Source organism: Mobula hypostoma, chromosome 5 (assembly GCF_963921235.1).
Source record: "Mobula hypostoma chromosome 5, sMobHyp1.1, whole genome shotgun sequence".
NCBI classification, from domain to species: domain Eukaryota; kingdom Metazoa; phylum Chordata; class Chondrichthyes; order Myliobatiformes; family Myliobatidae; genus Mobula; species Mobula hypostoma.
The window spans coordinates 193,512,377-193,536,745 of record NC_086101.1 but is presented as its reverse complement, the minus strand read 5'-3'; the positions used below and the strand labels follow the sequence as shown (position 1 = coordinate 193,536,745).

Below are 24,369 nucleotides of genomic sequence, written 5' to 3'. Positions count from 1 at the left end.
GATTTGGCTGAGGTGCGGAGCAGAAAAGCAGAGTTTGAATGAGCCTGTTTAAACGTGGGCCAGCCCACAGGTGGAATATACTGTGCTGTGGGGTTCCATATTAGATGTACTTGTTTTTGTTGCCCTTCTGTGAAGGCCCAAGAGAGGGTGCAGAAACAATTCACTAACCTGGTCCAGAGGTGAGGTATTTCAGCTCCAGGGTTAGACCGGAGAAGCTAGACTCTTCTCCTTGGGGTAAAGGAGATGGAGAAGATCGGTGACAGTGATGGTCTGATTCGGATAAACAGAGGGCAGTCTCTGTCCGTTAGTGGATGATCCAAGGACCAGGGAGCTGAAATTTAACATTTGGGAAAACGTATAAGAAGGAAGTGAGGAGAAACTTTGAGACTGGAATTTGCTGACTGAAAAGGGAATGAGACTGCTGGTGGAGCCACCTCCTGTGTTGTAACAGTTAGCGCTGTGCTCTGACCTGCTCCAGCCTGCTCTGCAGGGTGATAGCAGTGCAGAATTACTAGAGGAAGTTGGCCAGGGCTTTTCCCTTCGGAGTGAAGGAGGATGAGAGGTGACTTGGTAGAGGTGTACAAGGTGCATAGGTTGAGTGAAAAGCCAGAGACTTTTTCCCAGGGTGGAAATGGCTAATATAGGGGGCATAATTTTAAGGTAATTAGAGGAAAGTATGGGAGGGGGTGTCAGACGTGGGTTTTTTACAGAGTGTGGTGTGTGTTTGAAACATGCTGCCAGGAATAGTGGTAGAGGCAGATACATTAGGGGCATTTAACTGCTCTTAGATGGGTACAAGGGTGAAAGAACAATATGCGGGAGGGAAGGGTTAGATTGATCTTGGAGAAGGTAAAAGGCTGGGGGTTCGGCACTGCGCTGTAGTGATCTGTGTTCAGAGGAGACACTTAGAAACATAGAAAACATACAGCACAATACAGGCCCTTCGGCCCACAAAGCTGTGCTGAACATGTCCCTCCCTTAGAACTACCTAGGCTTTACCCATAGCCCTCCGTTTTTCTAAGCTCCATGTAGCCATCCAGGAGTCTTTTAAAAGACCCTATCGTTTCTGCCACCGGCAGCCCATTCCACGCACTCACCACTCTCTGCGTAAAAAAACTTAGCCCTGACATCTCTGTACCTACTTCCAAGCACCTTAAAACTATGCCCTCTCGTGCTAGCCATTTCAGCCCTGGGGAAAAGCCTCTGACTATCCACATGATCATCATCTTATACACCTCTATCAGGTCACCTCTCATCCTCCGTCGCTCCAAGGAGCAAAGGCCGAGTTCGCTCAACCTATTCTCATAAAGCATGCTCCCCAATCCAGGCAACATCCTTGTAGATCTCCTCTGCACCCTTTCTATAGTTTCCACATCCTTCCTGTAGTGAGTCGACCAGAACTGAGCATAGTACTCCCAAGTGGGGTCTGACCAGGGTCCTATATGGCTGCAACATTACCTCTCGGCTCCTAAACTCAATCCCACGGTTGATGAAGGCCAATACACCATATGCCTTCTTAACCACACAGTCAACCTGTGCAGCAGCTTTGAGTGACCGGTGGACTCAGACCCCAAGATCCCTCTGATCCTCCACACATTAATGCTATATTCTGCCATCATAATTGACCTACCAAAATGAACCACCTCACACATCAGGGGATGAAGCTAGATAGAAGTTATGAGGGGGCCTAGTGGACACATTAGCTCAGGAAGGAAGATCTGGCATTGGACCATTCTAATGTCAGACGATATTCTGTTTTGGCAGGAAGTATTAAAATAAATCTTACCTCAAGACGAGATGGTAAGTTTTAAGATAGAGAGGGATGTTTTCTGGTTTGTAATCACAGTAGTAATTAGAGCCAGTAAATGTTACACACACAAAGCCCTGGAGGAACTCAGCAGGTCGGGCAGCATCCGTGGAGACGAACAGTTAACCTTTCGGGCTGGGACCCTTCGTCAGGACTGAAGTGGGTGGGAAGGAGAAGGCTGGTAGGTTCCAGGTGAAAAACCAGTAAGGGGAAAGATAAAGGGGTGGGAGAGGGGAAGGAGGGAGGTGATAGGCAGGAAAGGTGAAGAAGGAATAGGGGAAAACACAATGGGTAGTAGAAGGAGGCGGAACCATGAGGGAGGTGGTAGGCAGCTGGAGGAGGGGGCACAGTGAAACTCTGATGGGGGAAGGGAGGGGGAGGGAATTACCAGAAGGTGTAGAATTCAATGTTCATGCCAAGGGGCTGGAGACTACCCAGACGGTATATGAGGTGTTGCTCCTCCAACCTGAGTTTAGCCTCATCATGGCAGTAGAGGAGGCCATGTATGGACATATCCGAATGGGAATGGGAAGCAGAGTTGAAGTGGGTGGCTACTGGGAGATCCTGTCTGTTGTGGCGGACGGAGTGGAGGTGCTCGACAAAGCGGTCCCCCAATCTGCATTGGATTTCACCGATGTAGAGGAGGCCACACCGGGAGCACCGGATACGATAGATAACCCCAACAGATTCACAAGTAAAGTGTTGCCTCACCTGGAAGGACTGTTTGGGGCCCTGAATGGTGGTGAGAGAGGAGGTGTAGGGACAGGTGTAGCACTTACGCTTACAGGGATAAGTGCCGGGTGTATTCAAAATCAGAAAAAATCCAGAAGCTGGACTAAACACGAGAAGTGCTAAAAAAGGGAAATAGAATTGCAAGCGATTCTGCAGATGCTGGAAATCTGAGCAACAGACACAAAATGCTGGAGGAACTCTGCAGGCCAGCCAGCATGAATGGAAATGAATAAACAGTTCACACCACGGTCTTGAAGGGTCTGGACCCAAAATGTCGGCTCTTTATTCCTGTCCATAGATGGCCAGGGCAGATAATGCACCAGGCCGAGTACTCAGAGTGTGCACATCAGCTCACTGATGTCTTCACAGCTATCTTCAACATTTCACTCATCAATCACCATCATCCCTGTACCAAAGAACTGTACACCTTCAGAACGAAGCACCTACTGTCCGGTGGCACAGCTTTGAACAGCTGGTAATGACTTCACATCAAAAACTCCATTCCTGTTACACTGAACACTCACCATTAATCTTACTGACAGAACTGCCCGGCGACAGATACCACAGCATCTGTTTTTCACCTGACCCTGAGACGCCTAGAGAAAAAAGACACTTGGGACAGATTGCGGTTTGTGAATTTCAGTTCTGCATTCAACACTATTGTCCCACCGACCTTTGGTGAACAAACTCTCTCCTCAGTCTGTGCAAATGGGTGTTGAACTTCCTAACCAACAGACCTCATAGAGTACACAATTTTCCCCAAGAATTTCTATGTCCCCATATACAACCCTGAGATTCATTTTCTTGTGGGCATACTCAATAAACCCCTAATAGAATAACAACCAGAATAGAATCAGTGAATCCACCAACCAGTGTACAAATGACAAACTCTGCAAAGACAAAAATAAATAATAAATAAATATCGAGAACATGAGATGACAAGGCCTTGAAAATGAGTCCATAGTTTGCGGGCCTGGGACAAGTGAATTTGGTTCAAAGACCCTGACAGTTGAGAAGCTTGTGATGGCTCCTCCATGTTTTGATGGTCAAAGCAAACATAGAAGGCATTGAGCTTCTCTTGAAGCGAAGCCCTGTTCCCACCCATGTCTCTTCAGCTGATAGCATTCAAACCCTAGCACAGCTATTGAGCATTATTCGTTGATTCAAGTTTAGTCAGGAATAGCCACTGCGCCCATGAGATGGCTTTCCAGAGATGGCAAATGGACCTCTTGTAACTTGGTTGCCAGACCTGAATGCCTCTGAGCTGGCCCTCAGCAGATTGCCCATCTGATGATTCATTCGGGGCTTCTGGCTGGGGAAGACAGGATGATTTTGTGGGGACACTCTCTTCTACAACAGTTTTTACAAAGTCCATGAGGACCATGGTGTATTCATCCAGATCCACAGATGAGTTCTTGAACACGGCCCAGTCCACCGACAGCAGTAAAGCTGACTAACACCTCCACCCCCCAAACACCACTAATGTGTCATTTCCTGTCAGAGCCACCTCATGTAGACACTCCTGTGCCTAGCATCACTTTATGGACATACAATTGATCTATGTATGTAAGCTATCGTATACATTTATATTTATTGGGTTTGTTTTAATGACCGTTCTTTATTGTGTTTTTTTTGTGTTGTATCGGATCTGGAGTAACAAACATTTTGTTCTCCTTTACACTTGTGTACTGGAAATGACATTAAACAATCTTGAAGATGCTGCCTGACCTGACCTGCTGAGTTCCTCCAGCATTGTGTGTGTTAGTAAAAGACAAACATCCAGTGTTTCGTGTGAATTGTTACTGCTTATTGCTGGGGGGGGGGGGGGATTGAATGCACAAGTGGGGAGGGTTGCTTCATGTTCACAAGGTATTAGAAAGGCCACATCTGGAGCACTATGTACACTCTTGGACTCGGTCTTTCTGGCTGAATGTTCACGTGCATAGGGAAGGTTTCCGAGTGTAAAACATGGAATCAGGTGGTTGGTGGAAGGGTTTCTCCCATGAGGAAAGATTGGACAGGGTACGCTTGTATCCACTGGAGTTTGGGGGAGAAAGGAGACTTGATAGTAGCATGTAAGATCTGGAAGAGTAGTGCAGAGTGGAAATTTCTTGTCAGACAGTGGGATCACTATTTTAAAGTAAGGGGGTCTTGTCAGTCTTCATCTGGCAAAGTTGACTATTGCTGTTCCAAATTCAAACTTTCAAATATGTTCACTCTTCTGTCAAAGTCTCTGCGCCCTCCTTTCCCCCACCATCTTCCCCTGAACTCCCCCCCACCCTGAACTTCTCCACCCCCTGGCGATCTGATTGTCTGACCGTGTTTCTGATGTTTGACAGCTGTACGAGGAAGCGGACACTACTCTCACGTTACCAAAGCAGGTGGAAGTGGAACTCATCCTCGAATCCTGACAGATCCCACACCGAAGCAGTCACCACTTCACCAGGCCCGTAGCCAACACCAGCCAGGGTCTACTGGTACTGGCATACTCACCGTTTCCTCTTGTGAGGCTGGAACAGCCACTCAGCATTCAAACCGGCCCCATACGGACAGACCCTGGTCTAGTGTCTGGCTTCATTTAATCTGCTCCCTACAGCCAGACCCTGGTCTACTGTCTGGCTTCATTCACACCTGTCCCATACGGGCAGACCCTGGTTTAGTGTCTGGAATGTTCTTATTTATTTCCCTTTCCTGTCTTCAACGAGAAAGTATTCTCAACACTACTGCGGGTATGAAGAAAACTGGGGCACAGTCCTCAGCATCAGGCACTGCCTGGTTCTGGGTGTTTTGCCTGACCGAATAGATCTCCGCTATTTGGCTGCTGAATGTCATTGCACAGACACACCCTCATCCCAAGCCACCTCACTCCACCAGCACTGCCTTTGTTTAATTCAAATCTGTGCTCGGTCTGTTCAGCACCCTTGTACCAAGGTGGGACTTCTGTGTTTTTCTTTTGTAAACTTTTTACGGTTTCTCGAAAAGGATCTATAATTTTCTGTTTAGTTGAATGAGCAGAGGTTCAATAGGATTGAGCTGATATAACCCTGCTTCACAGGACCTGCGTATCGCAGTTGTACTGTGCTGCCCAGATACTTCGGGCTGAACTAGCATCTTGCCCTTGCTCTAAGCAGATCTCGCACTGTCCTTCTATCATGGGTTCATTGTGAACCAAGGAACAAACCGATCTCCCTGTACGACACACTTGGCATATCGACCACTGGATTAGAGGAATGGGCCGTAACTGAAAGTACGGAAACTGGCCCCTCCATTCAGTCCTATTTAAAACATTTTCCTCCTTCCTTCTGTCCCACAACTATCCAAAGGTGAGTGGGAACCTCTTGCTCCACACCCATGACACATAGGAACCTCTTCGTTCCCAGTCCCTAGGATGTTTCTTTTCCCCAAACCCCAGAGCCTAAGATACATAGGACACTCCTCCGCTTAATGGTTTTTGAAGGTGAAAATCGTGTCATGTCCAAATGACTCAGTTGCAGATTATTGCCAGCTGTTCTCCCAGTCACTACTTGTCTCATGCCTATCTCCACTCCGTCTGTCCTCTGACCCCTGATATGCCCCGGTTTAACTGTATTCACACTTCAGTTGGTTCCCTTCCCCCACGTCTGTAAGCCAATATTGCATGGAAAGAACTCACTGTAAGGAGCAGGAATGGAACAAGCTCCTGTCGGACATAGCTCAGTAAACACATAGGAGTTAGGCCGGCCTCTCAGTGACACTGCAAGACATTTCTGAGTTGACCAAGTCTGGATTCTTCTCAGTATTTCAACCTGTATGGGTGCTCCCTGCAGATGAACCGTTCCTCAGTCTCAGGCAGGCTCCAGCTAGGGATTGATCTGTAGCAGCCTGGCCATGGCGATGGGGAAGCTGGACGGTACGAGTGTGTGAACAAAATGACGCAAAGCCTCCACTCGTGTGACACTAAACGTCTCAACTCCACAACTTACGGATGAGTTGGTACCTTGACCTCTTGGGCTGGATCCATTAGCAATTCAAGTGCTGAACTCCCTTGACGTCTCTGTACCAGGGAGCTTTGGTGTGTGCTGAGGCCTGTTTCAGTTGGAATCTGATGCTCAGCAATGTGACGGCCTAATATTAGTGAGTAGCATTACAGTATAAGGTACCAGCACTGTAACAAAGCCTTGTTGTAATGTAAGGCACTCAGTTTATTGTTGACTGCGTGTGTGAACCAGAAGTTGCACAGGTGGGCTTTACATTCAGCCCATGGAAGTTTGAGATTGGTGATGCTAGGTTTCTCAGCGCCCACAGAGGCTGGGTTCGTCCACTGCTGCAGCCTTAGCTGAGAAAACAAATGGTTTACATGTTTGCAGAATTTGATTTTGAATTCAGATAGAAGAAATTGTTTTCCGCGAGCAGTGAGTTCATGGATTTTGCTAGACTATTTTGTACAAATTATCAGCAGTGATCTCTTAACTGAGTTGTGCTGGCCACTTCCTTTTGCAGTGCTACCTCAAAGTGAAGTCGAGTGAGTGGGGCTCTCGTATGCAGGGTTCTGGTGATCATGTCAGTTGCGTGTTAGTGTCTCTAGGTGGGCTGCCTCTCACCAGGTCTAATGCAGGAAGCTGCAGCAGTGCCTTTTCTGTCGAAAGGTTCTCAGCACTCGGGAGAATGCATGTGTCGTGGATCTGATTCTGAAGATGACATGGGGGTTCTGGTGTCAGTCACTTGAAGCTGCAGAAACTTCTACATCTCACCAGAACTCTGAGTGGTTATAATGTTTTCACTCCCAGACGTACAGCAACCAGTAGTGAAGAGAGAATTCAGGGATGGGTTCAGGACAAGGTGCTATTTCATTTTAAAAGGTCCATTACCACCCCCCCCCCCAAGTTGTGGGAAGGAAGTTGCTTATGGAATCCCTGAAAGATGGTGGAAGGAGTCTTCACCCCTTCCCCCTACAGCCCACGAGTACCAGGTCTTCCATCTGCTTGGCCTCCCCATTCCATTGAGGCTTGAGAGTGCACAGTACAGAACACTAATAAAGTTGACCAGTCAACAGTGGTGGTGACCACCTCAGTGACAGATGATTTTTAAACCACCTTAAGATAGGCAGCATTTTGCTATTAACTTTATCATCTTTGCCACATCTTGTCTCCCGGGTCTTATTGGTAAGATTGTGCAGGAACCCTCTTTTGTCCTGTAGTCTGTGTGTACTTTTGTTTCTGCTTAATCTTCGAATCTTGTGCTCTCAGTTACTCTTTCCATCTCGCAAACCCGTAAGCGCTTCCTCCCAAGACTGGAGAATTAGGTTGAAAAGAATTACTGATCTCAAATTGCACGGACAATACAGCTGATGTTCCTTAATCCAGCAAGCCTATTTGCTATTTTGAGGTATTTAGAAGGGGAAGGAATTGAAGTTGAAGGCAAATGTCTGAATGAGAGCGAGCGCATGGAGGGTGGTCATTGTGAATGTGTTTGGTTTTGTCTCAATGTAATAAGCTGCTACATTATTGGGATGTTCTGGTGTCCAGCACTCACTGAACATTTACCTGATTTGTATGTAAACCTGTAACATAGTCTGATTAAAAATAAGAAATTATTTATATTTTCCATAAGAGAATATTTCATAAAGCTGTGTATAATTTAAATAAAGCAGAGTGGCTTTGGAGAGTAATGTTTCCTTTGCGTTGCCACGTTGTGGTTTCTTTGTATAGTGTGTACAGTCTGTTTCTGGGCATTTACCCCCGATCATAAGAACTTATCAAAGGGATGCATTGTTAATTAACAATAAAAGCAAATATATCAAATTTATGGCAGCCCGTGTCCTATCATTGCTCCCACACACACTTAATCCAGGAAAATATTCCCTCCCACCTCATGATCACTGTGGCACTTCCTTATTATCAACAGAAAAGGTTGGGTCATCTTTTCATGAGATTTGTGTGTTAAATTCTAGATCTGTGGTTTTGTGCGTGGGAGAACCTTCAACAACTTGTACTGCTGGTGTGATTGATGTTCTGATCCCCTAAGCCAGTGCCTATCAGAAAAGGTGGTGTATAATATTTATCTAGCTCGCTCATAATACTTTCCATTACAGGGGTCACAGTTTGAGGATAAGGGGGAAGCCTTTTAGGACCGAGATTAGGAAAAACTTCACACAGAGAGTGGTGAATCTGTGGAATTCTCTGCCACAGGAAACAGTTGAGGCCAGTTCATTGGCTATATTTAAGAGGGAGTTAGATATGGCCCTTGTGGCTACGGGGATCAGGGGGTATGGAGGGAAGGCTGGTGCAGGGTTCTGAGTTGGATGATCAGCCATGATCATAATAAATGGCGGTGCAGGCTCAAAGGGCTGAATGGCCTACTCCTGCACCTATTTTCTATGTCAGAGAGAATGTGGACAATGTCTGCAGAGTGAACTCCCACAAATACCAGAAACTGCGTCCTTGTTTTATTGTCATTCAGTAAGAACTATTGAAAGGGGTAACCAGCCTCTGCACAGCCCTCCTTAATCAGACAGCAGTCTTCATGTTGTATTATGACAATCAATAAGGACTTTTAGACCCATTACTATCACAGAATGAGAAGTCCAGCTTTCTAAATTATACTTACAATGGCTGTGGTATTAAACACACTGAATACATATCATGGCAATAATTAAAACCTTTTATTTAAAAGAAAATTCCAGCAGTTACAGGTAAGTGTTACATTATTTAAGTTGTAGTGTAATAAGTTCAGGACAATAACTCCTCACTTCAAATACCTTGCAACTAATGTCAAGGGGCCTCAAACAGTCCATTTGAGGTACAAAAAGCTTCTTGATCTGTCCCCAAGGCTGCATATTCAGAAGAGGGAAGAAATACAAGTCTTGGTTTACACAGAGATTAATCAAGATAAAGGTGCTAAGTTTGTCAGTCTTTGCCTCTTGGACGTTATTAGACTGAGCAATAGCAGCAGAATAGATATTCACTAACCCTGTACTTTGCCTTCATACAACAGGCTAACTGCTACTGAATATATTATACATAGAATTATAGAATAACATTTTCATCCTGGGTACATCTGTTTGAAACTGGTCAGACTGGCAGAATTTGCCAGATTACTCTGGACTCCTGAGGTCTCCTGTATTTTTTCCATGTGTAAAAAAATAACTGATTTATTAATGTGCTACATAAAATCTATTTTAAAACAAAGCTATCTGATTAAATTCCTGATAGTAATATTTAATTACATACAACTTCCAGATCAATACCACCTAACTGAAAGATCTGGCTTAGTGTGGGTAAAAAAAAACTTCCCTATGTAAAATGGTTAAGTCATCAAGTAAATGCTGTACAATTTTTCTTCCCTAACTCAACAGGAAAGTAACAAAAATAGTGGGTTTCACATTAACTGGACAAACTACTTCAAACAGCTACTGCAGAGATTGGAGTTCAGTAATGAAATCAGTGTCACAAACAAAAAACACATTTTGAAGGTCTCTCCTCCCCAGATAGCTCAGAGAATGTCTCTAGTGCAGGGGAATTCCCAATCATGAGGCAACCTCTAAGTTGACTTCCTTTGGGTCTATTAAAAGGTAAATTCAGGGGTAAACAATAATAAGCAAATTGCAGCTCATGTAGAACAGCAAAGTTAAAGTTTAATACCCACTGCAACAGCAATGTACAACAAACTGCAACAGTGTAAGTTTGGAACTCATTTCTAGAAAAAAAATTCAAACTAGTTACAATTCCAAAGCTCTTCACTGACAGGAACATCCTTGAGTTTGCGGACAGATGATGTAATTAAACAATGGTAACACTGCAGCCCTGAGTATATTTACTATCGGTGTGAACATCTGATTTACCAACCACGAGGAGCAATTTAGACATATACAAGTGGCTTGGTACTTCAGTCATCCAGGATGAGAACAGCTTGTAAATCTGTTGTGATTCTGTACATTCTGCAAATGTCTGTACTTACCGCTCCAAGGTGAACAGCTCTACAGTAAACCTTCCCAGCATCTGAATATACAGAAAACGTGCCCCTTGGTCACACCAATCTCTATGGCCATTTGACTGCATTCTACATTTGTCTATTCAAGTGCCTACATGTAGCACTGAATCAGATTTACATTCCAAGTATTAACCATGTTCCATGGAATAAAAACCAACTCCTCAGATCTTTAAACCTCCTTCTGGTGAACATTGTAGGACTGGAATGTGGGGTGACACTTGCAGGCTGCCCGCCAGAACATCCTTGAGTTGTTAACAAAACTCTTGTGTGATACAGCTACCAAGGGAAAATGTTTCGACCATTTACCCTGCATGTTAATATGCACTGAAAGCCACCTCTCCTCCACAACTTTCCACCTTTTACACTGGTGTATTTCTTTACCTATCCGCTGAGCACTGCATTCCAATCTGCCCATCTGTTAATGGTCCACCGCTCACCTAATCGTGTCTAAATCATGACGTGACAACCATTCAATTTCACACTGCTCATTGTGTACATTCCTTTCTACCTCTGGCCAATTTTGGATAAAATTTTTCATGGATCTCATGGGCATCTACTCAGCTGATGAGTGAGCATCAAAAACTTAATTTTTATCTGCCCTCAATACTGAACACTTATTGGACCCGAGTTATAAGGGTGAATCAGTTAGGAAATGAGGGGTGATTAGATATGGGTATAGGTTCAGAGAAACTAAACTAAAGGTGAAGTGTTTAAGGGGAACATAGGAGGAACTGCTTCACTCGGGGTGGTGAGAGTGTGGATGAGCTGTCAAGAGGAAGTGGTGATTGTGGGTTTGATTGCAACATTTAAGAGAAGTTTGGATAAGTACATGGATTTAGGGGGAGGGGTATGGGTTGATGGGACTAGACAGAATAGATTAAATGGGCTAAAGGGCCTGTCTCTGCTATAGTGCTCTATAACAAATGCTGAGCTCTTCTGGCCCTCTGGTAGAGAAGCCTCTCCTTTGGTTGCAACAAATGACATAACAGACTCAGTACAGCTGTAACTCTCCACACTGTCTGTATTCACCATGCACTTTCAACACTGCAGAAAAGGCAAATGGTTATTGTTGATTGGAAATCTAGGTATATGCAGTACTATATTCAGTAATTTATAAGATAATTGAATAATCAAGCTGACATTACATATTTACAGCAAACATCCGTACCGACTCCAGATGTACATCACAGGAATGATACATCCCACTCTCTGGAGCTGTGAATATTTTACCCAGTTACTCTACACCCTCACTGCTCTTGCTTCTGGTATCACAGAGTTGGTCTGTAGTAAATCAGAGGCGTCAGCAAGTGCACAAACGGTACTCAAGTTCACCTCCCACTTTTCCAGGGGAAAGTCAGAGTCTGTCCTTCCCATTGGAAGTGCGGAGTGAACAATTCCAGTGATCACAGCCTCCTTTCGAGTTTGAAACAGTTGTTTATGGTTGGCAGAGGATATTTAAGTTTGCTACAGATGATCTTTGCATCATCTTACTGCACTCTGAAGCAAAGCCTTGACCATGAAGCACACAGCTTTTGATAAATGGAACAAAAGCAGGACCAGGGTGATTGCATATCAGCTCAGTCGGCAGAACAATTCTGTTCAGATCCCCCAATCTCCACTACAATCAGCTGCAAGCCAGAATATTTATACACTCAAGGGTGAGTTCCCTTCCCGGAGGGTGTGAGGTTTCTGCTGCCTTTGGATGTGACATGGGGGTCGGTGGACATAGAGGCTGTGAATGTTGAGTCGCAAAGTTTAGTTCAATTTGCCATGTCACACACATCAGTTCAGCTACTGAAGCTGGCTAGCACTTCATGGGGTGATTGGAGCTGTAATATTGCAAGAAACCTGTTGTGTTTAATTCCAAACGGCCTACTCTTCCCACTGACAATCTGACACCTCCCACAGAAGGTGAATGGAAACACCATTCAGATTACTAAGGTAGCATAACTGTTCGTGCAATGCTATTATAGCTCAAGACATCGAGTTTGGAGTTCAATCCCGGCATCATCTGTAAGGAGTTTGAACATCACCCCACGGAATGCACGTCTCCCCCCCCCCACTCCAAAGTAGGTTGATTGATCATTGTAGATTATCCCGTGATTGGGCTAGGGCTAAATCAGTTGTTGGCGGGGCTCAAAGGGCTTGTTCCATGCTGTATCTCTAAATAAATCAGAACAACGATCCCTCAGAATGCTGCATTCACCAGGCAAAACCACCGCACATCTCCTAAAGGTTATATAGAAATATGATTACAATCTAACAGCATTGAACAGAACATTGCAGCAGCAGCAACAGACTGGAGGAACTCTGTGTTGGGGAAATGGATGAGTCTCTGGTGTTTATTCCAGGTTCCAGCATCTGCAGTCTCGTGCTGGTGTCTACACTGGAAAACGAGCAAGTCATTTAACCCACACGACTAACAGAACCTCAGTCTGGTTGTGTTCAGAGACTCACTAAGGAATCTGTTCCTCCATCTACATCAGGCCCCTGGGAACCTTGGAAAACAGCCATAACGTGGACTTTCTCACTCTGCACTGCTGAGGGACGGAGGAGATTCCCACTGAGCAAAGATTAACAGTGACGGTTTAAAACTGGGGCTCTCTGTTCCCATCTCACCCCCCACTCCCTCCCCCAGCTGAGGTCAGAGGAACTGTAGGAGCTTGAAGACATTCAGGAATGGAAGAAGGGAAGAGACCACATTTTGCCGTTGGGTTTCAGTTCATCCCCCAACATATTCTCTGGAATCAAGAAAGCTTGGGAATTGATGGAGGTCGGGCTGCCAACAGATTCAGGTTCCGACGGTGGCAAATCTCCGGTATCAAGGGTGCGGGGTTTGTTATGCATCTGAGGCTGATAGCCATTGACATGCAGTGTTAGGTCAGGTTGCCGCCTGTGCAGCGTAGGATTAGTGGCTAAATGGACCTGGGGCTGATAGCCCGACTTGACGATGACGTCCATATCATCCTCCATCTGATCTGCCCCTTCCGTCTCCTGTTGGAACAGGGTGGGGCCCCGTATACTGGTGTACGTTACTTCACTGGGGTAAACACACGGCATTAATGGGGCTGCCGCTTCGAACGCTGGATTTGGCTCCCCTGACAGTTCCATCGATGTGCTACTTTGCTGGTATGACAGGACGCCATGTTCCTGAATCTCATTTTCAGAGTTATCCTCCAATATGACCTCATCCTGTTCTCTCTTCAGGCAGGTATTACCGTCTGCTTCGATTGGTTTGCCTTCAACAACCTGCACTTCATTGGGTGTGCAGTCTTTCGGCTCCAGGGTTTTACATAAATTGACTCCCTAGAAAGAAAACGGAGGAAAAATAATCGGAGGATGTTTTCCACTTTGAATGTGAGTGTTTGTCAGCTAGTATCTGCTTTAGCCTCTGTTATCCACACTTACTGAGCTACTGGTAAATCAGTTTATCATTCTCACTTGCATTGGGGTTAGGACAGCACAGTAGTGTAGTAATTAGCAATCTGCATTAAATTCCTGCCGCTGTCCCCATACCTTCTCCCCCATAGCCAAATGAGCTGCCTCTGGAACTGAATGTGGGTTCTAGTGTAGATCAGACGTACAGGTTAGTAAGCTGCGGGCATGCTATGTTGGCAATGGAAGTGTGACAACATTTGTAGGCTGCCCCAAGCACATCCTCGGATTGTGTTGGTCATTGACATAAACAAAACATACATTTGATGTATATGTGACAAACAAGCTATCCATATTTATCCAAATTTATCCATATTTTTATCTACATTAAAATGCCACTCACTGATAATCCATCGCCTGATTAAATACAAAAGTTAATGAACAAATAATTGTGTAACATGAACAAATCTTCAGATAAAGGATCTTGCATCTTTTGCAAGTATGCATTTTAATGCTAACAAGCACAAATGTATTCTCCCCATGCGCGTGTACGTTTTTCCATAATACAAGGGAGCATCACTGCAAGAAGAAGTAGTACAGGGGTGTGGGGAGGGGGGAGATGTCAGAACTAAGTTTTTGTATTTTACAGATGGGTGCATGGAACACACTGCTGGGGTACTTATAGAGGCAGATAGATAGATCAGGGATAATTAGGAAAACCTTAGGTAGGCATATGGATGATAGAAAAATGGAGGAGGGAAGGGATTGATCTTAAGAGTACATTTGGTACAACAAAGGTCTGTACTGTTCTATCTTCAGTTACATCACTGTGAACAAGGCAACGCATGCACAAAATGCTAGAGCAACTCAGTCGATCAGGCAGCGTCAATGGAGGGGAATAAACAACTGATATTCAGCCTGAGACCCTTCATCAGGACTGGAAAAGAAAGGGGCAGGTGCCAGAATAAGAAGATGCAGGGGAGTGTGGGGGGAAATACATGGAGTAAAATATTCCCTCCATGCTCTACAGCACAGTACCTGAAGAAAGCTTCCATTCCGGATAACTTTGCTGTTCATTGGATCAGGAATATCAGGATAAAATGTGTCTTTGATCCTGGAAAAGATGTTAAGGAGGCAGGAATCAGTGGCACAGACACGAGATTCAGCAGCCACTGGAAATGCAGAGTAACACACAAAATGCTGGAGAAACTCAGCAGGTCGGGCAGCATCTATAGAAATGAATGGAGTGTCGACGATTTGGACCTAGACACTTCATCAGAACACAATCGGTAGTTAGATTCCATCATATCAACAGTGTGTGCTACTCCCAAGCAGATCAACAAGAACCATGGACCGAGGAACAACTATACACCATATACATTTACATGTTTAAGGTGCTGTAACAGATTTGTAGCTCAGGTTGAGGATATTGTTGAGAGGTTCACCGAGCTGACTTGTTAGCTTGCAGACGTTTCGTTACCAGCTAGCAACATCATCAGTGCAACTTCGAATGAAATGTTGGTAATCTATATTATTTGTCTTTTATGTGTCCTGTGGGAGGGGTGGTGGTGTGCGTGTGCGCACATGTGTGCCTTACCAATTATGTAATCCACGATTGGTGATAATTGTTGTCTGTGCTGTGTTTAATCACAGGACACATAAAAGACAAACAATGTAGATCACCAACATTTCATTGGAAGTTGCACTGATGATGTCTAGCTGGGTAACGAAACATCTGCAAGCTAACAAGCCAGGTCGGCCAGCCACTCAACAACAACATTTACATGCATTAGGAATTTGCTGTGGCGTTGTGGCACAACGTACAAAAAACACATTCAACAATTATAAACAGTAATATAAAAACAAGTTACGACTCAAAGGATAGATAGGGAATAAAATATTCATAAATATCAGCATGTATTTACAACGTAAAGAGCATTATCAGAAATAATTTAAACTGTTAACAGTGCGTGGGTAATAGAGGATGGTGGGGGAGGTGAACTAGAATGGTAAATAAGATTAACTGATTTGGGGAAGAAACTTTTTAAGATGGTGTGAAGTTTCTGTTTTAATAGCCCTACAGTGCTTTCCAGAATGGAGCTTTTGGAAAAGGCAGACTTTGCAATGATATTTTTCCTGCCTGATTCTTTGTCCTGTAGTTTTGCAGTGACGGTAGACTGCACCCAGTCTACCATCTTGATTGGCAAGAGCCAATGGGGGCTGTTTCTGTGTGTACACGGGCTGGATCAAGCGCCGCACGGGGGAAAATAGATGCCTGTAAATGCAGGAAAGAGGAGCAGCTCAAACTTAAATATTTGGCACTCATTAGGAGCAGACAGTGTGTCATTAAAATAACAGTCACTTCAGGAAGTGAATCACAAAGGAACTCACCATTCTTGCTTTTGGTAAAAGAAGATACTGAGGACAACGGCAAGCACTATAAATCCGATCAGTGGCAAGATAATCCCGAGGATCAAGGCGATAGCTGATGGCAAAAGAAGCAGCAGATATATTAATAGCAGTGATGATTACTACAGGTTCCTGTAGGAAAGGAACTATTCAGGACCATGCTGAACGCAGCAGGCCAGGCAGCATCTCTAGGAAGCGGTACAGTCGACATTTCAGGCCAAGACCCTTCGTCAGGACTAACTGAAAGAAAACATAGTAAGAGATTTGAAAGTGGGAGGGGGAGGGGGAGATCCAAAATGATAGGAGAAGACAGGAGGGGGAGGGATGGAGCCAAGAGCTGGACAGGTGATTGGTAAAAGGGATATGAGAGGATCATGGGACAGGAGGCCCAGGGAGAAGGAAAAGGGGGAGGGGGGGGAAGCCAGAGGATGGGCAAGGGGTATAGTGAGAAGGACAGAGGGAGAAAAAGGAGAGAGAGAGAGAAAGAATGTGTGTATATAAATAAATAACGGATGGGGTACGAGGGGGAGGTGGGGCATCAGCAGAAGTTAGAGAAGTCGATGTTCATGCCATCAAGTTGGAGACTACCCAGACAGAACATGAGGTGTTGTTCCTCCAACCTGAGTGTGGCTTCATCTTGACAGTAGAGGCGGCCGTGGATAGACATGTCAGAATGGGAATGGGATGTGGAATTAAAATGTGTGGCCACTGGGAGATCCTACTTTCTCTGGCGGACAGAGCGTAGGTGTTCAGCAAAACGATCTCCCAGCCTGCGTTCCCACCCCCCCTCCCCCTTTCCTTCTCCCTGGGCCTCCTGTCCCATGATCCTCTCATATCCCTTTTGCCAATCACCTGTCCAGCTCTTGGCTCCATCCTCCTGTCTTCTCCTATCATTTCGGATCTCCCCCTCCCATTTTCAAATCTTCCTTCAGTTAGTCCTGACGAAAGGTCTTGGCCTGAAATGTCGACTGTACCTCTTCCTAGAGATGCTGCCTGGCCTGCTGCGTTCACCAGCAACTTTGATGTGTGTTGCTTGAATTTCCAGCATCTGCAGAATTCCTCATGTTTGTGAACTCAGGACCATAACACCTTTGGCTTCCATGGCCGTCTATGGCAATGAACTGCATAGATTCGCCACCCTCTGGCTAAAGATATTCCTCCTCATCTCTATTCCTCTATTCTGAGGCTGTGCCCTCTGGTCCTAGACTCACTCACTATAGGATGGGCTTCAATGAGATTCCACTACCCACCACCACCTCCCCCCCCCCCAACCCATTCTTCTCAACTCTAGCGATTACAAGACCAGAGCCATGAAATGCTCCTCAATCCCAGACTCTCCCACCATGGGAAACAACCTTTCCACATCTACTCTGTCTAGGCCTTTCAACATTCAAAAGGTTTCAGTGAGATCCCCCCTCATCCTCCTGAATTCCAGCGAGTACAGACCCCGAGCCATCAAACATTCCTTGCATGATAACCCTTTCATTCCTGGAATCATCCTTGTGAATGTCCTCTGGACCATCTCCAATGCCAGCACATCTTTTAGTCATAGTCATAGTCATACTTTATTGATCCCGAGGGAAATTGGTTTTTGTTACAGTTGCACCTCAAATAATTAGTGATAAAACCATAAATAATTAAATAGTAATATGTAAATTATGCCAGGAAATAAGTTTCCAAGATGAGGGGCCCAAAACTTCTCAATACTCAAGGTGAGGCCTCACCAGTACCTTATAAAGCCTCAGCATCACATCTCTGCTCTTGATTCTAGACCTCTAGAAATGAATGCTAACATGATATTTGCCTTCCTCACCACCGACTCAACCTGCAAGTTACCCTTCAGGGTGTTCTGTACAAGGACTCCCAAGTCGATCTGCATCTCGGATTGCCAGATTTTCTTCCCATTTAGAAAATAGTCCACACATTTATTTCTACCACCAAAGTGCATGACCATGCATTTTCCAACATTGTATTTCATTTGCCACCTTCTTGCCCATTCTCCTAATCTAAGTTCTTCTGTATCCTACCTGTTTCCTCAACACTAACTGCCCCTCCACCAATCTTTGTATCATCTGCAAATTTGGCATAAAGCCATCTATTCCATCATCTAAATCATTTTTATACATCATAAAAAGTGGTCCCAACACCGATCCCTGCGGAACACCACTAGTTACTGGGAGCCAACCAGAAAAGGATCCTTTTATTCCTACTCGCTGCCTCCTACCAATCAGCCAATGCTCTTAACCATGTTAATACCATGGGCTCTTAACTTGGTAAGCCTTGTGGCACCTTATCAAAGGCCTTCTGAAAGTCCAAATATACAACATCCACTGCATCCCCTTTATCTATCCTACTTGTAATCTCCTCAAAGAATTCCATCAGATTTTGTCAGGCAGGATTTTCCCTGAAGGAAACCATGCTGTCTTTGTACTAGCTTGTCCTGTGTCACCAAATACTCCATCACCTCTGACTCTAACATCTTCCCAACCACTGGGCAAAGCTAACTGGTCTGTCCTTTCTGATGCCTTCCCCCTTTCTTAAAGAGTGGAGTAATATTTGCAATTTGCCAGTCCTCTGGTACCATGCCAGAGTCCAATGATTTTTGAAAGACATTTCTAATGCCATCACAATCTCCAACGCTACCTCGTTCAGAGTCCTAGGGTGCAGTTCATCTGGTCTGGGTGACTTATGTACCTTTAGATCTTTCAGCTTTTTGAGCACCTTCTCTCTTGTAAAAGTGCACCCACTTCTCTTCCTTCACACACTACAACATCAGGCGTACAGCTAGTGTCTTCCACAGTGAACATACTTACACTCAGCGGCCACTTTATTAGGTATAGGAGGTACTGAAAAGATGGCTAATGAGTGCATTTCGTAAGTTTTCGTCTAGTGAATAGAGGCCGGGTCCACACAGTTTCTTCAGATTTGATATGGCCAATGACAGTGGAACTACTGGTTTCCCAGACAGAAAATATTAAGCAAAAAAATGTAATTTTATCTTTGCATTTAGCTGTATCCTCTAGGATTGGATATTATATACGATCATGCATTAAGAAATGCCAAAGAACTAGAATTCTGTGCAACCAATGTTATATTTCTGTTTCGGGTGTGGCATTTACAAATGTACAATGTTGTCTTCTATTGGTAGACAACCCCAATTAGAAAATATCAACGTAGAGGAAAATGACCAGATGGCTGCCTTCAACAAAAGTAATTTAATGTCCGCAAAATTTGAACATTGTGATGAGCAGTTAAATAAATCTTCATCCCCTTCCCATTGACTTTGGGTTGGAGACGTCAGGTCCAGAAAACTTATTGTTGTGCTCTGTGGCCACGAGTATACTTAAAGCAGAGGTTGATGGGCCTTGAGTAATCAGTGCCTCAAAGATTATGGGAGGAGGTAGGAGAATGGAGTTGAGGGGGAAATTAAATCAGCCATGATGGAATGATGGAGCACACTCGAATGGCCTAATTCTGTTTCTATGTTACTGATGGTAGCACAGGCTCAAAGGTCCTTAATGATCCACAAAGCACAAATTACATCAAAGAAACACTGGACCCAACAACACAGCCCTAGCAGGCTCCCAAACCTTGACTGTTTGCTGTGGACTTACGGCTGTTTGGCGTGGTTACGGTGACTGCATCGCTGGGACTGTCCCCTCCTTTGGTAAATGCTCTTACTCCAATTTTGTATGTGGTTCCTGGTTCAAGGCCCAAGATCTTGAATGCCCGCTTGTCAGGATGAAGGACGACATTAGCCGACTCATTGCCTGTGGCAGTGACAGAAACATAAGGTCAGACCGCTGGGCCTGGAGCGCAGCAGGCTGATAAACCAGCTTTTCTGAGAGTGTTTTCCACTTATTTCATTTCCCCACTGACCTGAAGATTCCTCCACCCACTTCCCTTTCAAAGTTGGCTACTGAATCTGGTTTTATTTTGTATTTATTTGGAGACAAATCACGGTAACAGGCTTTTCTAGTCAACGAGCCCATGCCACTCAAAGTGACCACTTACGCAGAAGTGTAACACTTAGCGTAACGCTTTACAGCATCAGCAACCCAGGTCTAATTCCTGACAACAATTTGAACATTCTCCCCACGACTGTGCAAGTTTCCTCTGAGTGTTCTGGTTGTCTCCCACGTTTAAAAGACATACGGGTTAGTAACTTTTGGGTGTGCTACATTAGTAATAGAAGCCTGGCGACAGTTGCGGGCTGTCCCCAGCACAGCCTCGGACTATGTTGGTCGTTGACACTAATAACACATTTCACTATGTTTTGATGTACAAATAAAGCTAATCTTATGGGAGGCCACACAGTCACGGGGAGAACATTCCAGACAGTGGCAGAATTAAACCCGGGTCACTGGCGCTGTAATAGCCTTACACTGCCTGCTACCCAAACCCCCTGTTCAACTTCACTCCACAATTCAGTCCCTTAAGTCCAGGCAACATTCAAGTAAATCTCCTCTGCACTCATTAGTTTAAATGAAGATTCCTCATTCACTGTTTAAGTGTTCTCCTGCTTCCTTTAAAAAAATACCTCAAAAGAAGACATGAGGTTGCCTTGGCAGTCAAAGTGAAGGATAATCCAAAGAGCTTTTACAAGTATATTAAGAGCAAAAGGATTGTAAGGGATAAAATTGGTCCTCTTGAAGATCAGAGTGGTCGGCTTTGTGCGGAACCAAAGGAAATGGGGGAGATCTTAATAGGTTTTTTACGTCTGTATTTACTAAGGAAGCTGGCATGAAATCTATGGAATTGAGGGAATCAAGTAGTGAGACCATGGAAACTGTACAGATTGAAAAGGAGGAGGTGCTTGCTGTCTTGAAGAAAATTAAAGTGGATAAATCCCCAGGACCTGACAGGGTGTTCCCTCGGACCTTGAAGGAGACTAGTGTTGAAATTGCAGGGGCCCTGGCAGAAATATTTAAAATGTCGCTGTCTACGGGTGAAGTGCCGGAGGATTGGAGAGTGGCTCATGTTGTTCCGTTGTTTAAAAAAAGGATCGAAAAGTAATCCAGGAAATTATAGGCTGGTAAGTTTAACGTCAGTAGTAGGTAAGTTATTGGAGGGAGTACTAAGAGACAGAATGTACAAGCATTTGGATAGACAGGGGCTTATTAGGGAGAGTCAACATGGCTTTGTGCGTGGTAGCTCATGTTTGACCAATCTGTTGGAGTTTTTCGGGAAGGTTACCAGGAAAGTGGATGAAGGGAAGGCAGTGGATATTGTCTACATGGACTTCAGTAAGGCCTTTGACAAGGTCCCGCATGGGAGGTTAGTTAGGAAAATTCAGTCGCTAGGTATACATGGAGAGGTGGTAAATTGGATTAGACATTTGGCTCGATGGAAGAAGCCAGAGAGTGGTGGTAGAAAATTGCTTCTCTGAGTGGAGGCCTGTGACTAGTGGTGTGCCACAGGGATCAGTGCTAGGTCCATTGTTATTTGTCATCTATATCAATGATCTGGATGATAATGTGGTAAATTGGATCAGCAAGTTTGCTGATGATACAAAGATTGGAGGTGTAGTAGACAGTGAGAAAGGTTTTCAGAGCCTGCAGAGGGACTTGGACCAGCTGGAAAAATGGGCTGAAAAATGGCAGATGGAGTTTAATACTGACAAGTGTGAGGTATTGCACGTTGGAAGGACAAACCAACGTAGAACATACAGGGTAAATGGTAAGGCACTGAGGAGTGCACTAGAACAGAGGGATCTGGGAATACAGATACAAAATTCCCTAAAAGTGTCGTCACAGGTAGATAGGGTCGTAAAGAGAGCTTTTGGTACATTGGCCTTTATTAATCGAAGTATTGAGTATAAGAGCTGGAATGTTATGATGAGGTTGTATAAGGCATTGGTGAGGCCGAATCTGGAGTATTGTGTTCAGTTTTGGTCACCAAATTACAGGAAGGATATAAATAAGGTTGAAAGAGTGCAGAGAAGATTTACAAGGATGTTGCCGGGACTTGAGAAACTCAGTTACAGAGAAAGGTTGAATAGGTTAGGACTTTATTCCCTGGAGCGTAGAAGAATGAGGGGAGATTTGATAGAGGTATATAAAATTATGATGGGTATAGATAGAGTGAATGCAAGCAGGCTTTTTCCACTGAGGCAAGGGGAAAAAAAAGAGGACATGGGTTAAGGGTGAGGGGGGAAAAGTTTAAAGGGAACATTGGGGGGGGCTTCTGCACACAGAGAGTGGTGGGAGTATGGAATGAGCTGCCAGACGAGGTGTAAATGCGGGTTCTTTTGTAACATTTAAGAATAAATTGGACAGATACCATAGAACCATAGAAACTACTGCACAGAAATAGGCCCTTTGGCCCTTGGCTGTGCCGAACCATTTTCTGCCTAGTCCCACTGACCTGCACACGGACCATATCCCTCCATACACCTCCGTTTCTATGGTTCTATGGTTCTGTCCAATTTCAGCTTCCTAAACCTAACGTTTACTTTATTTTCCCTGTTGATTAAATTTAAGTTTGCCCACTTTCCCTACAAACTTGCTGGCACTGAACTAAACTGGCTGGACTGGTATCACACTGAAAGGGTAGATCGCCCATGGTAGAGGGCAGAGATTTAAGATGAGAGGGAGGGGCAAGTGTTTCTCACAGTGTAGCTGGTACCTAGAATGAGCTGCCAGGGGTGGTGGTGGGAGCAGGAACGGTAAAGAGCATCTGGGCAGGTACTTGAATGAGCACGGCATACTGGGACTGACATAGAAAAGGCATGATGGTTAGCACATACATGGTGGGTTGAAAGACCTTTTTATGAACAGCAGCAATGCTTCACTACCAGATGAACTCATCACCTCTGCCTGCTTTGAAAGGGAGAACACAACTACAGCTGTGAAGATCCCTGCTGCACCTGATGACCCTGTGATCTCCGTCTCAGAGGCCGATGTTAGACTGTCTTTAAAGAGAGTGAACCTTCCCAAGGCGGAAGGTCCCGTTGGAGTGTCTGGTAAGGCTCTGAAAACCTGTGCCAACCAACTAGCGGAAGTATTCAGGGACATTTTCAATCTCTCACTGCTACGGGCAGAAGTTACCACTTGCTTCAAAAAGGTAAAAATTATACCAGTGCCAAAGAAGAATAATGTGAGCTGCCTTAATGACTATCGCCCGGTAGCACTCACATCGACAGTGATGAAATGCTTTGAGAGGTTGGTCATGACTAGACTGAACTCCTGCCTCAGCATGGACCTGGACCTATTGCAATTTGCCTATCGCCACAATAGTCAATGACAGATGCAATCTCAATGGCTCTTCACACGGCCTTAGACCACCTGGACAATACAAACTCCTATGTCAGAATGCTGTTCATTGACTATAGCTCTGCATTTAATACCATCATTCCCACAATCCTGATTGAGAAGTTACAGAATCTGGGCCTCTGTACCTCTCTCTGCAATTGGATCCTCGACTTCCTAACGGGAAGACCACAATCTGTGCAGATTGGTGATAACATATCCTCCTCGCTGATGATCAACACTGGCACACCTCAGTGGTGTGTGCTCTACTCTCTCTATACCCATGACTGTGTGGCTAGGCATAGCTCAAATGCCATCTATAAATTTACTGATGATACAACCACTGTTGATAGATTCTCAGGTGGTGACGAGAGGGTGTACAGGAGTGAGATATGCCAACTAGTGGAATGGTGCCGTAGTAACAACCTGGCACTCAACGTCAGTAAGACGAAAGAGCTGATTGTGGACTTCAGGAAGGGTAAGACGAAGGAACACATACCAATCCTCAGAGGGATCAGAAGTGGAGAAAGTGAGCAGTTTCAAGTTCCTGGGTGTCAAGATCTGAGGATCTAACCTGTTCCCAACATATCGATGCAGTTATAAAGTCAAGTCACTTCACTTCTTATTGTCATTTCAACCATAACTGCTGGTACAGAATATAGTAAAAACGAGACAACGTTTTCCAGGACCATGGTGCTACATGAAACAATACAAAAACTACACTAGACTGACTGCATGAAGTGCACAAAACAGTGCAGGCACTACAATAAATAATAATAAATAATAAACAAGACAATAGGCACAGTAGAGGGCAGTAGGTTGGTGTCA

At 44.7% G+C, this 24,369-nt stretch overlaps 2 protein-coding genes across 13 annotated transcripts in view; one reads left to right on the top strand and one right to left on the bottom strand.

The window, feature by feature from the left end:
* Positions 1-8,450, top strand: part of rictora (RPTOR independent companion of MTOR, complex 2 a) — a 215,735-nt gene extending 207,285 nt beyond the window's left edge. For both annotated transcript variants that reach the window (XM_063049615.1, XM_063049614.1), the window contains exon 38: positions 4,879-8,450. In XM_063049615.1, coding sequence (XP_062905685.1) covers positions 4,879-4,950 — 72 coding nt within the window. In that variant the 3' untranslated portion in view covers positions 4,951-8,450. The remainder of the gene's footprint in view (positions 1-4,878) is intronic.
* A 541-nt stretch (positions 8,451-8,991) lies between these two features.
* lifra (LIF receptor subunit alpha a) overlaps positions 8,992-24,369 on the bottom strand; it is a 195,736-nt gene continuing 180,358 nt past the window's right edge. For all 11 annotated transcript variants that reach the window (XM_063049606.1, XM_063049604.1, XM_063049609.1 and 8 more), the window contains 4 exons: positions 19,906-20,061; positions 16,274-16,367; positions 14,921-14,996; positions 8,992-13,813 (listed from right to left, as the gene is read on the bottom strand). In XM_063049606.1, coding sequence (XP_062905676.1) covers positions 13,181-13,813; positions 14,921-14,996; positions 16,274-16,367; positions 19,906-20,061 — 959 coding nt within the window. In that variant the 3' untranslated portion in view covers positions 8,992-13,180. The remainder of the gene's footprint in view (positions 13,814-14,920; positions 14,997-16,273; positions 16,368-19,905; positions 20,062-24,369) is intronic.